Here is a 15,449-nt window from a genome sequence, read left to right as displayed (position 1 = left end):
TGGGAGTCATTTTGGACTCACAGCTGTCCATGGAGGCGCAGATTAACTCTGTGTCCAGGGCAGCTGTCTACCAGCTCCACCTGGTACGCAGGCTAAGACCCTACCTCCCCGCGGACTGTCTCGCCAGAGTGGTGCATGCTCTAGTTATCTCACGCTTGGACTACTGCAACGCGCTCTACGTGGGGCTACCTTTGAAGGTGACCCGGAAACTGCAATTAATCCAGAATGCGGCAGCGAGACTGGTGACTGGGAGTGGCCGCCGGGACCACATAACACCGGTTCTGAGAGATCTGCATTGGCTCCCAGTACGTTTCCGAGCACGATTCAAAGTGTTGGTGCTGACCTTTAAAGCCCTAAACGGCCTCGGTCCTGTATACCTGAAGGAGCGTCTCCACCCCCATCGTTCAGCCCGGACTCTGAGATCCAGCGCCGAGGGCCTTCTGGCGGTTCCCTCATTGCGAGAAGTGAGGCTACAGGGAACCAGACAGAGGGCCTTCTCGGTAGCGGCGCCCGCCCTGTGGAACGCCCTCCCATCAGATGTCAAAGAGATAAAGAATTACCTGATGTTCAGAAGACATCTTAAGGCAGCCCTGTTCAGGGAAGTTTTTAATATATAATGCTGTACGGTTTTTAACACTGATTGGGAGCCGCCCAGAGTGGCTGGGGAAAACTCAGCCAGATGGGCGGGGTATAAATAATAAATTATTATTATTATTATTATTATTACCCTTATTTTTTACTATCATGGCTTGTTCTGGCTTCATATTCTGAAACTAGGACTTTGTAGACATAGTGAAATAATTGGAGGATTTTCAGGCGAATCTGAAATGTTATTGTTGTTCATAGGAAACTCTTGCTTCACACTCTGGACTAGTATTTGAATCAACCATAATTGCACATTATAGGGCCTAACATCAAGGGTTGTTAGAAGATTGCCTAGTGCAAGCTACATAATAAGTCACAATACATCAAAGGTGCAATGAGTCGGACTTCGCTCCCAATTATCTGTCAGGAAGAGGGCAGTTGACAGTTTAGGCAATGTTCTGTGATATTCTGAAATAGCACATTGTTATCTACATATCATGAAATGGTTTCAGATATTCTCACTCATTTACTTTGTCTGGGTCTAGTTGATCCTTATGTTCTTTTAGGAAAACTCTCAAATACACCTCTTCCCCCAATACACACAATAGGGTGATGGTGAAACACTACAGTACCATTCAGCCTTTTATCACGGGCAAATACTTGTAAGTAGTACATGTTTTTTTTTTGGAAAAAACATTTTACGTACTTGCTGCCTTTTGGGAGAGGCGGGAGGTGAGTACAGTAGTACCTCGACTTACAAACGCTTCAGGTTTCAAACTCCGCTAACCTGGAAGAGTTACCTCGAGTTGAAACCTTTGCCCCAGGATGAGAACGGAAATCGTGTGCTAACGGTGCAGTGGCAGCAAGAGGCCCCATTAGCGAAAGCACGTCACTAGTTAAGAACAGTTTCAGGTTAGGAACAGACCTCTGGAACGAATTGAGTTCGTAACTAGAGGTACCACTGTAGTATGGTTAAGCCCAGATTAGGAGTTACTCTTGTTACTGGTTTCTCTTCAGTCATTACTTAATAAATTGCATTGGAGTAGATGAAACAGTTCCCTGAATGTATTTGTTTTTCTTAAAAGCTTCACAATGAAGATGATCTTCCAGAATCATCAGTGGCTGAACAACCTTCCACCTCTACAGAAACTGCACCAGCCTCTCAAATGGAGGCATCTTTACCTGAAGAAGATACTTCACCTCCACCTTACTGTAGTATTGCTGCTGAAGCAGCTGCAACAGCAGGTATTTCCTTTCATTTATATAACCTCAGATATTTTTAGCTATGCTGGAGCAGTAAATATAGCTTGAATAATCTTTTCAGAAGCATATGGTGCCATCATCTCTTCATGCTTCCTTCTGCTGCCCTTTATAAAATACGATCTGCTCTTTTCTTTTCGTACAGGACCCCAAATGACTTTGTGCTTAATAGAGCAAATAACCAGATTAAATTAATATTCTTTGTGATATGGATTTGTCTTGGATGCCTTTCTGCCTATGTATGCTAAGGCTAGCATGTCTTATTTGATTAAACTTGGACCACAATCCTAACAGGACAGAGATATGAGGAATCAATTGTTTTGATAAATATATAAAACCACCCTCAGTATTTCTAGCTATAAGAAGCAATACAGCATTCTTAAAGGCTTTATAGACTTGTAGTTCTGACTAATGATTATTTAGCCTCTAAAACATGAGTTGATGTTTGTGTCTCTGTGTTTTTTTAACAGAAATGGAATCGCCTAATGACTTTTACCCTGTGCCACCTCCATACAGTGTAGCTACCTCTCTTCCCACTTATGATGAAGCGGAGAAGGCCAAAGCTGCAGCAATGGCAGCTGTTGCAGCAGAAGCAGCAGCAGCTCAAAGAGTGAGTGAGCAATCTGGGCAGCATGAAAACATGCATTTTTGAAATGCGTAACTTCGGATTGGCTTCGCTATATATTGGATAAAAATCAAGTTCCGAAGCAAACTTCATTGACACTCGCTTAGCTTGTTAAAGGATATATTAGCTAGCTAAATTAAGAGGGGGTTGATTTGATTATTTGTACAAAGCATCTTAAGAATAGAGAATGTTTCTGTAGCACTTTGTGGAGTAAAAGAAAGAAAACAAGGACCCGTTGACTACTTCACGCTTTATTTCATGCTTAATATTCATGAACTCAGTTCATAACTAATCAAACCATGCACAGTCCACCAGCTACAAGAGCACAGTAGTCCTTTCTACTTCGTAGACCTAGAAAGGCAACAATAGTAGCTCCACTGAATTCTTGGTGGGCCACCATATGCAGTGGTTAAGCTGCATTTAATCTGAAGGGTCACCAGTTACAATGCTAGAGAGTAAGTATATGTCACAGTACAAAACTGCAGGTACCTGGCTGCATGCACATGCTTAATAATTTTGCTGGCACATAGGAATTTTTGCAGGTTTTTATTCTCATTCTTGTTCAAGGCTGGTATTATATATAAATATAAAACTACTGCATAAATATTTGAAATGTTTTTCCATCTCTGATGTCATTGTACTGGGCTGTAGGTGGTATTCAGCTAAATAGCTGTGCTAGTACAATTAGTGCTGTTACAAGGGGATTTCCCTTCCTCACCTCCTTACACCCACCTTGTACCACCCCAAATCTGCTAAACTGGGTTGGAGGAATCCCCAAAATTGATTTAGGGGGTGCAGGAGCAAGGAGAAATCCTTGCAGTGATGGTTGGCGCTACATTGAATGCAACATATTGTATTCATCTTAATGAAAAGACATTTGCTTACTTAAACAAACTCACTCACTCACTCTTACACTTAAATGGGGGTAGCATTGGAAACTTCCTGCCCTTTTTAACTACTCTCAAATCTTATAAATCAGATAAGAAAGTGTTTGCTCAAATACAGGGGTTTGCCATCACAGTAACAATGTGATATGCTGTCTCAGATAAATGGTTAAGACCACAGAAAGCTGTTTTAGCCTGTATTTTGACCTCAGTTGCCCATTTGTAAAAGCTGTTGCATACTGTGTAGTAAAACACCTTTTTGTGTGACTGTTTCCTCATGAGTTTTTCATTTTTAATCAGACCAAATAGCAATGATCTATTTCCATGCTAAAATTCTATGCTTCAGAAGTAAGTCCCATTGTACCGTGGGGCTTGCCTCTGAATACAAATGTTTAGAAGAGCACTGTCAGTATTTGAATTACTGGATCTCTCTGTGTGAGCTATTTTCAATTCCTTTTATATTACATTACATTTAAATTCTAATTTAGTTTGCTAGAAACATTGCTTGAATGTTTGACTTGTACTGAATGGCTTAACATTCCTTTAGTTCTTCTGTCTTATTTTCTTTACATGCTTAGCACGGCCAATTTAGGGAGTCTAGGAGTCTGTTTGATGAAATATTCCTGAGCCCACCAGAGGTATGAAACAGTTCTATGAAGTTTAGATTTTGCAGTGAGTTTTCTTCCTGCCAAGCAGAAACAAATGAATTTCTCAATGCCTTCACTCGATGAACTTGCCGCGATTCTAATCTCACAATGCTGTATGAAGATTCTCATTAGTTTTCTATAAAGACTTAAATAGAGATAAGGACTATGGAGCACACACTGGGACTTAAGTTTAATTGTAAGCATGCATAAGATTGTGCTGTTATGAAGATATCCTTTCATCTGCTACAGTAGTCGAAATAAATTTGAAAACATGAGGGAAATAACCAGGAATACCTGGTAAGCTGGGCATCCTTGCTCTAGAAGAGCCTTCACTGTGTGCCTTCTACCACAGGTCCCATCATCCCTGACTATTGACCATACTGGCTGTGATTGATGGGAGTTCTAGTCTAAAACAACTGGATAACATCAGTTTGGGGAGCATTGATCATGGTCATTCAAACTAGTATCATTTCTGTGGGCAATTGAGCCTCCCCTGTTTTAGAGTATATCTTGCTGTGAACAAGGTTTCTTCCTTTGGATTGGATATTGATGCAATTTCCAATATTTGGGGTGGGGGGTAGGGGTGGGGTTGGAGTGGGAAATGTATCCAGTAGGAAGGATGAAAGGAAATAAAATGCAACACTTGCTTTCGGTTCATTGAGTTTCTGTGAGGTGTTACTACGCATCACCTTTATGCTTCCAAATGATGGTTGTTTGGTACTTCTAAAATACCAACGAAGATGTGTTTAGGCTAATTTCTGTCAAATACTTGTTTATGCTGCAGCTACTAAACATTATCAGGCAGAATGTGAAGCAAATATATGTTTGTTATAATGTCTTTCCATATAGTCAAAATAGGTATAATTTTCACTATTATATAGTACATACTAGCAAGTAAAAAAAAAAAAAGATGAATAAATATCCCTTTAATGTAGGGATGCCAGACCGCTGCTTAACATTGCAATGGTATGAGCAACAAAACTATGGTACCTCAACTGAAGTTGCATTTTTTAGGATGTTAGCACCCTCTGCTGTCTTGACAGCAGCAAAGCTTTTGATTTAGAATATTCATTACACACTTGTAATGAATGAACTATTGTCTTACAATGGACAATTACATAAGCACATGTTGAATATCTCAATAGCATAGCTAGAATCAATGAGATTTAAGTTCATATTATTTAGTGGGAATTTAGAGAGAGTCCCTAACTACTAAAATGTATGTGAACAGTTGAGGGTGGAAATCAGAAAATACTTAGATAGGTCTGTCTATGTTTACACAGGGGCTGCTGCAGCATTTTAAATAATGCTTGATAATGCTCTATATGCATCTTCAAAATAAAATATATCCAGGAATGCAGTAGAATTAGGGGTTCTCCAGCTTCTTTCATGACAAAGTTAACAAAAATAATCTTCAAACTTCCCAAAGTGCCACTAAGACAACAGGAAAACAATGACAAGAATCCTTGGAAGTTGCTGAAGTGTCTTAGCTGTAGTTCTATCTTTTGTGCGTTTTGATCTAACGCTAAAATACCAGCTGGATACCTTCTGACCACCTACTTTATTTACTAAAGAACGGAAGCCAGAAGTTAAGACTTGAAGCGCAAGGCTCAGTAAGCATAGGGAGCAGGTTAAACATTGGGCTTTGGTGGAGTTTCATTGCACCTGTCTCTACAGCGGAAATAATTTTCCCTGAATAATAATAATAATAATAATAATAATAATAATAATAATAATAATTTATTTGTACCCTGCCCATCTGGCTGGATTTCCCCAGCTACTCTGGGCAGCTTCCATAGAAACCAAAAATACACTCAAATATCACACATTAAAAACTTCCCTGAACAGGGCTGCCTTAAGATGTCTTCTGAATGTCAGGTAGTTGTTTATCGCTTTGACATCTGATGGGAGGGCGTTCCACAGGGCGGGCGCCACTACCGAGAAGGCCCTCTGCCTGGTTCCCTGTAGCTTTGCTTCTCACAATGAGGGAACAGCCAGAAGGCCCTCGGCGCTGGACTGATTTCCTGATTTCCTTTTCAATACAGAAGTTGGAGAACCAACTTAGACCTTTCTGCAGTCCCTCAGTAAACTATGGCTCCTTGTTGAGATACATAAACTCAACAGAATCTAAAATCCTAATTACTGTAGCAAGACTTAGGGAAGAAAGACACACACCTGAACTTTTCCGATGAGTTAATTAGAAAGCACGCAGGTGTTTCACACTTTAGGGTGTTGTGTTAAATATCCATACAGAAACTGGTGGCCCGTTGACATTTTAGTGTTTCCCATAAATGTACATTTTGGGGGAGTGGCCAGTCACTGCTCCCTTCTGTATGTGTGCATTTTTAACCAGTGTCTTTGTCATGCATGTTACACACTGCACCCCAAGAACTTGAAATGTGAAGGGGCTCTCTGACTTCAGCGGCTAAGTAATTTTAGAGCGCAACTTTTTCGTAAAATTATGTGGTTCAATGAGGCCGCCACCCTTTGCTGCTTGTTTTGGTTGACTCTTGAGAGAGAGACGAAGGAACAACCAGGAAGGAATGTGGGCCTAACCCATTAGCTTGGGAAAGAGATGAAGTGCTGAGGAATGGTGAGAATAGAGAAGCCATTCATGGGCCTATACCAGGCTTCCTCAACCTTGGTCCTCCTGATGTTTTTGGCCTACAACTCCCATGATCCCTAACTAGGAGGACCAGTGGTCAGGGATGATGGGAATTGTAGTCTCAAAACTTCTGGAGGGCTGAGGTTGAGGAAGCCTGGCCTATACTTTGGTAAGAGGGAGACTTGGTTGGTGGGTGGTTCCCAGGTCTGTATGGGACCGCACTCCTTCTAACAGACCAGATGTGTCATGGGGGGGGGTGTGCTCTGTGATCCATCTTTGCCGAGGGATATCTGGGTAACATCGATGGCAAGGCATGCCTATTACCGGCTTAATTTGGTTCACCAACTGTGCCTTTTCCTCAGCAAGGATAGCATAGCCGCCTGATGTATGTGTGTTGGTAATCTCAAATTGGACTACCTTAATGTGCCTTTCAAGAGACAGCTCCACAAGCCATAGCCAGTGCAGAACACCACACCACAGCCAGGTTGTTGAGTTGAGCACATGGCTGCAGACATATTACGGAGAGAACTACACTGGTTGCCAGTTAGCTGCCAGGTCATTTTCAAGGTCTTGTTCCAGTAGGACAGGGCTTCTGTAAGTTATTTACCTAAAGGACTGCCTTCCTCTCTAAAGTCCTGTACTCATACCACATCCCACAGCATGGAGGGAATCCATGGGGGCTGTGGATGCTGCTGAACTCCAACTGTCATCAAACCGTGCCAGCGTGGTTTGGCCGGGGAGGGTGGAATTCGTAGTCCGGCAACATCCGGAAGGTTGCATGTTTCCCATTCAAGCAGTAAGCGGAAAATCAGAATTTTCTATTCTTGCTCCTGTGTTCTGCATCCCTCCACTGCACCTGAAGTGTCCTCTGTCAGTTGCTTCGAGCATCTGACAAAGACATAACTTCTTGTCCCAAGTTTCCCCAGACCTATAAGATTCAACCCTGCCATTACTAGATTTGTTTTTATGATACCGTTTTTCTGTTTATCCTTAGAAATCTTAGAATATGAAGTAATTTAGAAACACTTCAGTAAATAGGTTTAGCTTGGCTTCAGTACAATAGTAAAATAAATGATACTGAACTAGGGATTTTTTCTTAGTTATTTTTCTAATTATTGCATTTTATGTTTTTAAATATTTCAGTTTTTATTTTGCAAGTCACAGAAGTTTACTGATGTGTGGCCATGTACACTTAATAAATAAAAATAACTTATTATGAACAAGCAGTCTAAGCAACTGAAGTGTACATATGTATTCACCTTGGTTTTTTACCTAGATACCTACTCCCACTTAAATTAGTAGTTTGAAAAGTATTAATTTAATTCGATGCAATGTGTTTTATTAATCATCATCATCATCTTAAAGGAAGAAGAGTATCCCCCAAGGGACGATTTCAGTGATGCAGACCAGCTTCGCGTGGGTAATGATGGCATCTTCATGTTGGCTTTTTTCAGTAAGTAACACATCTTTGTGTCCTCGTAAGCAGCAGTTGTTTGAGGCATGGGTGGGGAACACCCTTCAGTCCAAGGGCCGCTTCTCATTGCAAACAACTTTTTGACAGCTGCATACCAGTGATGGGTGTGGCCAGACACCGATCACTGTCCATCTTCCATTCAGACATGCAAAAGGTTTCATCATAGTTCAAGGACACATTCCAGCTAGGTAAAATTGACAGAGGAGGATGTAGAGGGAAGGGGGAGCACAGGACCTGGGTTGAGTCCTGGGGACACACTCAGACCCTGAGCCAGAGGTTCTTCCTCCATGGTAAATGCAGCAGGATTCTTGATGTCACTCAGTTGGTAGAGCATGAGACTCAGGATCATGGGTTTCAGCCTCATGTTAGGCAAAAAGATGCTTGCGATGCAGGGGTTTGGACTAGATGACCCTTGTGGTCCCTTTCAGCGCTACAGTTCTATGATTCTAAGAATCTCTCTTCCCAGCCACACAAGATGCAGCATTTACTAATGGAGAATAGAGAAATATATTAAAATCTTGTTCATCATTTAGCTCTCTTCTGAGGGCTGTTCCACACATTAGGCAGCGGCAATTTGCAGTTTGACCTAGATTCATGTGCGCCACAAGGAGCCACAACCAGCCTTGATACTCACATTTTACGATTTTAGGCTTATGCATCAAATTGCAAAGCATGTTAGAATCCTGAGAGAGATCTGTGCTGTTAAGAGTTGCCATTGACATGCGGTTTGAGCAAATTTAACTTCATCAGCGGCCAATGATATATTTGCACTTGACTTCCGAGGCTGGATAAGTGGAGGTAAAGTGTAGGTTGATTATGGTACTCTCAAATATCAGTTTTTACTGACATCAGTAACATAGGCTGGGCTCTTGATATGTGGAGTAGGATGATAATCTTTCTCACCCAGCTCCTATCCTGCTCCCCAGTAGACCAGTGTTATGATAAAAGCACCTGATTCTGAATTTACAGTAATTGAAGCATTGTAATTTGAATCCAGTAGTTCCATAGTGTGTCACACACACTGAACATTGCTCCTTATTTTGAAGTTAAATTAATTTCCGTCCTTGCTGTGGATCATGATACGTGACTGCCATCCTGTGACAATTCTCTGTATTGCAGCTGCTGTCATTCATGACTTATATGCAACAAGTGTTTAATGTTTTGCAACTATTCATGTTGATACTTGAAATTAACTGCAGTAACGCAGGTCTTTAGATTCTGTGTTTGTATTTTAATTGAATATTACAGATATGTTATACAAGCATATCTTTGGCTGCTGTTTGCAAAGTAAAAAAATCACATTAGAGCAGAGCTTTCCAAACTGTGTCGCAACACGTTAAGTTTGTCAGCTGCAGTCTGTAGGTGTGTCACACAAACGCTCCCCGTGCTCCTCCAGTGGCTGGAAAGCCTCTGGTTTGCTAGTAAAACTGAATTACTGTGTCGTGAAAAGAGGCATGCTTAAAAAGTGTGTCACCAACATGAAAAGTTTGGAAAGCTCTGCATTAGGATAATGGGGCAGGGGCTTTTTTCAATTCATGTCAGCCAGGTCAGCACTGCCCAAGCATAGCAGATGAGCCACGTATGAACCAAATGGTTTCACCGCTCCTAATTTTCAAAGGCAGCAAAATCGGGAGATTTATCAAGCTCTGGGTAGTCACCATATATGGCCTTTAGGCTATGTTCAGTTCGGTGGGTTGCAAGTTGTGCAATCTAGATGTAAACAAGGAACTGGTGGAAGAGTAAAATTACATTTTGACAGCGCTGATTAATGTTTCTGGGAAACTGGAGCAGCTTCTCGAATAGCCGAGTACTCTAATGAAAATAAGAGCTCCACATGATGGAACTTGCCACTTGTAAATGAAAATGTGAGTTTGTGCACCTCTTTAGCACAAGGCATAAGACGTGATGCTCCTTTAAATATTTAGCACACCACTGTGGAGGCTGCTTTTCCAGTCTAGCAGTATTGAGCAATGGGGTGGGGAATACAAAACCTCCCTGCAATTTCTGGACCTCGAGAAAGAAAAGGACAATTAAATCTGTTAATCTTTGGATAGTGGGTTGTGTTTATCCCCAGCAGTTGAAACCCCTCACTTTTAACAGAGAAATTTCCAGAGAGGCATGCAATGTAAAATCCTTAAAAACAATGAAAGGGTAAAATATCTTCAATGAAATATACAGATGGAGCAGCCAGCATCCAGCTAAAAATAGAGTTGAAATTGGTGACCTAAAAAGCCTGTTAAGTGTTTCGCCCTATGCTGAAAAGATAAACTTGCTATCTGGAAAATCTTTGGGAAGAGAATTCTAAAGCCAGGATGATGCTATAGAAAAGGTCCAATTGCTATCATCCTAATATCCTGGAGGAGGGTCTCCAAGGCAGATCTTAATACATGTTAAAGATCAATATGGATACTTTGAATTATTCCTGGAAATGAACAGGGAGCTATTTTAGCCATTTTAAAGTGGGTGAAATGTTCTGTTCAACCAGACCCGGCTAGTTTGAAATATAATGTCTAGATTGCCAACTACATTTTCTGAGAGTTTTTAATGGCACTACGGTACATTATAATCAACGGAAATGTTAATAGATCATGGATAAATCATCGCCAGGGTATATGTGTTCAGAAGGGGCTAGAGCTGGTGCATAGCCAAAGCTGGTGAAAGCTGCTATGTGCTACGTGCTATGGAGGCTACTCAGGGCTTCAAAGACAAGGAGAATGCAATCCCATCAAGAACAGGTTGAACTTCTCCTAGAGCAGACAAACCACCTCCTAACACCACCTCCATCTTGTCTGGACTGGATTTCAGGTTTCTGGCCCTCATGCATCACTTACCAGATCCAGGCATCCGTTTAGCATCCCTACAGTTTCACCTGTCTTGCATGAAAAGCGAAAGTGCACCTGGATGTTATCTGCGTGTTGATGACATATTGCTCCAAATCTCTGGATGACCTCCTGGGGTATTAAAACAATGAGTGCTTCTTTTAAAGTCATCTTTCATTGGGAAACTTTGTTAGAAGTGAGGAAGTCCATATGTCCATAATGCACTTTTTTGACTCAAGCTTTTTGCTTTTTATTGGGAGATCCTCAGAGTTGCTCACTCTGGACATTTGTCAGGAGTGTCTGTGAAGCCTTAGAGCAGGGGTCAGCAAACTTTTTCAGCAGGGGGTCGGTCCACTGTCCCTCAGACCTTGTGGGGGGCTGGACTATATTTTGAAGGGGGGGGAAGGGGAAAAAAGGACGAATTCCTATGCCCCACAATAACCCAGAGATGCATTTTAAATAAAAGGACACATTCTACTCATGTAAAAAACATGCTGATTCCCAGACCGTTCACCCATGTCTTAGAACTTTGATTTGGTTCATCCCAGTTCACCCTAAATATTACGAGCTACTCCATTGCTTCTCCGTTCTTAGCGGTTTCTTTTTTATTGTTTGCTTTTACCTTTTAAACAGTCTTAAATAAGTATCTTGATAAAGTCAATTTACATACAGACACACACACACATATGAATTCGGCTAAAATAAATGCAATTAAGTTTTAATGAGACGTTCGTTTCATTTTAGTGGCCTTCATTTTCAACTGGATTGGATTTTGCTTATCGTTCTGTATAACGAACACCATAGCAGGAAGATATGGTGCCATCTGTGGATTTGGGCTGTCTCTGATCAAATGGATTCTCATTGTTCGAGTAAGTCTCTTTCAATTACAGGTCTTAAAATGAATTTTAAAAGGACTTTTTTTGTTTAAAATGAATATTGGCAGATAATTATTTCCACTTTGATCAAGAATCTACTTAAAGGACCAAGAATTTGTTGTAGTTTAATGCAACAAAATTTGAGTTATGTGGTTGTTTTTTGTGACATGGGAACTTTTGCCTTTATAGTAGTTTTGTTTCTTTGGTTATCTTTTAATGCTTTAATTTTATTGAACTATGATGTTGATATTTCTACAGATGATTCAGTTTAGGCAAGAGGAACATGTCAATCAAGCAACTTGGTAGTTTGTGTATTCCATTCTAGCTAGTCATTATTATAAGACCTACTATTCACATTTAAGAATTGGTGTCTGAGTTTGCTTTCCCCCTCCTCCCTTCAGATCCCTTTTTCATTTTGGGCCATGCATTTTGGATTTTTTGGCCTGAAGTCTGGAAGTGTCCTCTTTTAATTGATTGTATTTAAGCTGTTATGGGACAGGGTACAGAAGCTCCCAATAAATGATACAACATGCTACCTTTTTGCCCCAAACCATTAAGAGCTTTTCTAAGTGCTATTAATGTTAAAATTTGGGCCCAGGTTAGGCGTGAGGGTCTAGGCACACCTAGGGCACATGGGCACCAGCAGCTACTTAAGGATGCCACAGATTCCCTGCTCCTGCCACATTTTTGAGAGGGTGCAAAGTTGAGACAAGTAGGTCACATCCAAAGGAAAGCAGTGGGAGCAAAGGCAGTCTGTTGCATTAACACAGCAGCAGAGACCCCCTTAAAATTGCTCAGGCATGGGAATTTTAATAGATGTCAGATACTTGACCTGTTCTGTCTACAGCTATTACAAACCTTCCTTGCTGGCCTGTTTGGGTTTCCTGTAGCTCCCCTCTTTTTGCCCACAGCCTGGGGAAATCTCAGGACTTACAGCAGGCTCAAGCCCTTTCCAGTGTGCGTCCTCTGCTGCACTGCAGTTGCGACATGATGCCAAATCTAGGTGATATAAATAGGTGGGACCACACAAAAACAGAGGCAGGTGTACTGCTTGGTTGCAGTTGGCAGGAACAGGTTGTTCATGGCCCTATGAGACACTCATAGTTGGCCAAGCTATAATAATGTGGCCATCTCTTACTAAAGTTTAGTGAATGTGTTGTAATACTGTGGGAAGCTTTTCTGCATTTGATGAAGGCATATAGTTAGGCCTTGTTGGAAGTATTTTTGTTTTTACTGTGTTTTCTTTTTGCAAATGCCATAAATACACTAACAAGCTTTAAATAATGGAAATGCTCCATTAGCCAGTTTAAATGATTATGTGCAAACTGGCCTTATTTTTCTGCTATGTAATCATTTATAAGAGCATTTGGCCCTGCCTTGTTTCTTTAAATGTTTGACTTAACATACTGCATTAGCCAATTAGCCAATTATTTACTGACACGAAACAACCTAGAGTTGATAGGCAAGTTGGAGCAATTGTAGCAACAGAGAAGGAAGTGATTGAATAGCCCCTGCTTGACTAAATTGTTTCTTACCACCCTCTAAAAGTTGCAGTGCACCTTCTGTGTTACTTTGAGTTTCAGGCTGTAACGGTGCTGAGTTCTTGGAGACATTTGAGTCAACCCTTTTTATCAGTGAAGCATGCAGTCTGCAGTCTGCTGAAGGCCAGATACCTGTCTCCAAAACCATCGCACCCTACCCTCCAGCTGCCTGTTCAGATTCCCACATCACAGAGAAGACAAAACTGTCTACCGTGCTCGCTAACAGGAACGATTGAATTGGCCCTTCAAGGTTCATTTAGCTGCGTTCAGCTCACTGCTGGGAACTGAATGCTGGAGAATCTAGTTTGAAAATGAAAAGAGTTTAATGAATCAGGGGTCTTTATGGAACTGGTATTCTTGGCAGCGATTATCAGTAGGGGGTGTACAGAAGGTCAAAAGCTCTCCTTTTGTGGGGTCAGCCAAACATCCCCATCTGATAAGATTAAACTAATGTGACTTTTGGTGTTAATATCGAAAGCAGCAGGCTCCTGTAATGTGTTTGAGATGGCAGACACGGGGCGGGGGGGGGGGGGAGAGACGGATTTACAAACGCAACCATTATTATGGTGACTGTCTGATTCTAATGAGCAGTGCTTAATAAACCATTTTTTCACAGGTTGGTTGAGACTTCTTTGCTTGCAAGAAAGTAAAAGAAATAACTCCTCTTTTATTCTAAAGCTGCACAGAGTATATTTGTCTTCCCAAATGCACCAATTGTGATTTTTTATTTATTTGTTGTGTATGTTCTGTAATAATGTTATGTATTTTCAGTAAACCTAATATGTTACAAGCATGATTTGAAATGTAGCTAACATGTTTGGGGGCTTTTCTCCCCTTCCAGTTCTCAGATTACTTTACTGGTTATTTCAATGGACAATACTGGCTTTGGTGGATATTTCTTGTACTTGGTAAGTCCCAATCAGAAACTTTACTTTCTGAATTTCCAACTAACTTGATAACTGCGTAGAACAATCCTAACTGGGTTTAAGAAAGATTGGCAGTAAATTTGCACATGTATGCTCATTGAAATCAAGGGCTTACTGTAGCAGTGGTAGAACTTATCACAGATCAAGCACGTTAGATAGAATTTCCATATTGCCTCTTCACAGACAAAGTAATTTTCACAAGAGGCGGTTCATGCTTGAATGTGGCACCAGTCCTTAATAAATAAAGTTTGATCAATTAAATATTTAATTTAACTTTTAAAAGCAAAATCCCAAACATGCTAATGCAAAGGGTCGTCTGATACCTATCCTCAACGTTCTGTTAGAAAATCTGTTTTATATTTTTCATACTCTGTGGGTTTCATTGATACTCTTTGTTTTACCACTGCTCCTTTTTAAAAGTCAGAAAAATAGAAGTCTGTTAGAGACAGAGGGTAGATTTTTCTGAATTATTTTTTACGTTTTCTAAATCTAAATAAGATGAAGCTTGTTTCTGAATTGATCTCATTATGTTTAAAACACAGCATCATAACTCAACTAAGACTATTCAAGTATATAAGGTCAAAGTTTGCGTATAAGCTTTTCTTTTAAGATACCTAGTTTTTATAATTATTTTCTTGGACTATATGAATGGTTTTGAATGCGAGTGTGCCTGTCACTTTGTATTCAATCCATGGAGGTATCCTTTTTGCCTTAGAAATGCACTGTGTATTAATCATTATTCACTCAGGCAAGGGGAAGGGCTTTATGCTGCTGAACACAGTGCTTCTGTTCCCTCAATTTTCTTTTGAAAAGCTGTCTGCCGAGCTTCAGGCTTCTGGGGCAGCTGCAGGGAGGGTTGCTGGGGAAAAGAAGGCTTTTAAGTGTATTTGAGCATCCATTGTACATCCGAAGCTTGGCTCACTTACTTGGGTCAGCTGGTGATCTTGCCTTGTGGCGTAACTATCACCCCAACTATTTACATCTTATTCCTACCACTTTATTTTAAAATTCCATGCCAACTTTCTTGAAACGGCCCGTAAACAATAAAATATAAGAACTAAATGTAAACAGCAGCAATTTATAGATGCACCGCTGATGCAAATAAATGCCCATATAGCCCATACATACCTTGGCAGAAAAAGCAAGAGTAAAACTCAAGTCTAATTAAAATTAAGGCCGTTGATTGATTCAGTAATTAATATAGGTTC

The 15,449-nt window shown here is 40.7% G+C and overlaps 1 protein-coding gene across 4 annotated transcripts in view; it reads left to right on the top strand.

Moving 5' to 3' along the window:
• NDFIP2 (Nedd4 family interacting protein 2) overlaps positions 1 to 15,449 on the top strand; it is a 55,631-nt gene that overhangs the window by 34,573 nt on the left and 5,609 nt on the right. For 2 of the 4 annotated variants that reach the window (XM_083735369.1, XM_083735370.1), the window contains exons 2-7: positions 1,671 to 1,830; positions 2,316 to 2,455; positions 3,933 to 3,992; positions 7,972 to 8,059; positions 11,644 to 11,768; positions 14,157 to 14,223. In XM_083735369.1, coding sequence (XP_083591495.1) covers positions 1,671 to 1,830; positions 2,316 to 2,455; positions 3,933 to 3,992; positions 7,972 to 8,059; positions 11,644 to 11,768; positions 14,157 to 14,223 — 640 coding nt within the window. The remainder of the gene's footprint in view (positions 1 to 1,670; positions 1,831 to 2,315; positions 2,456 to 3,932; positions 3,993 to 7,971; positions 8,060 to 11,643; positions 11,769 to 14,156; positions 14,224 to 15,449) is intronic. The other 2 variants (XM_083735371.1, XM_083735372.1) reach the window with 1 other exon arrangement.

The sequence above is a fragment of the Podarcis gaigeae genome (genome assembly GCF_964106915.1).
Source record: "Podarcis gaigeae genome assembly, chromosome: 4".
NCBI classification, from domain to species: Eukaryota; Metazoa; Chordata; class Lepidosauria; order Squamata; family Lacertidae; genus Podarcis; species Podarcis gaigeae.
Note: the sequence above shows the minus strand (reverse complement) of the source record. Positions and strands in the feature narration are given on the sequence as shown.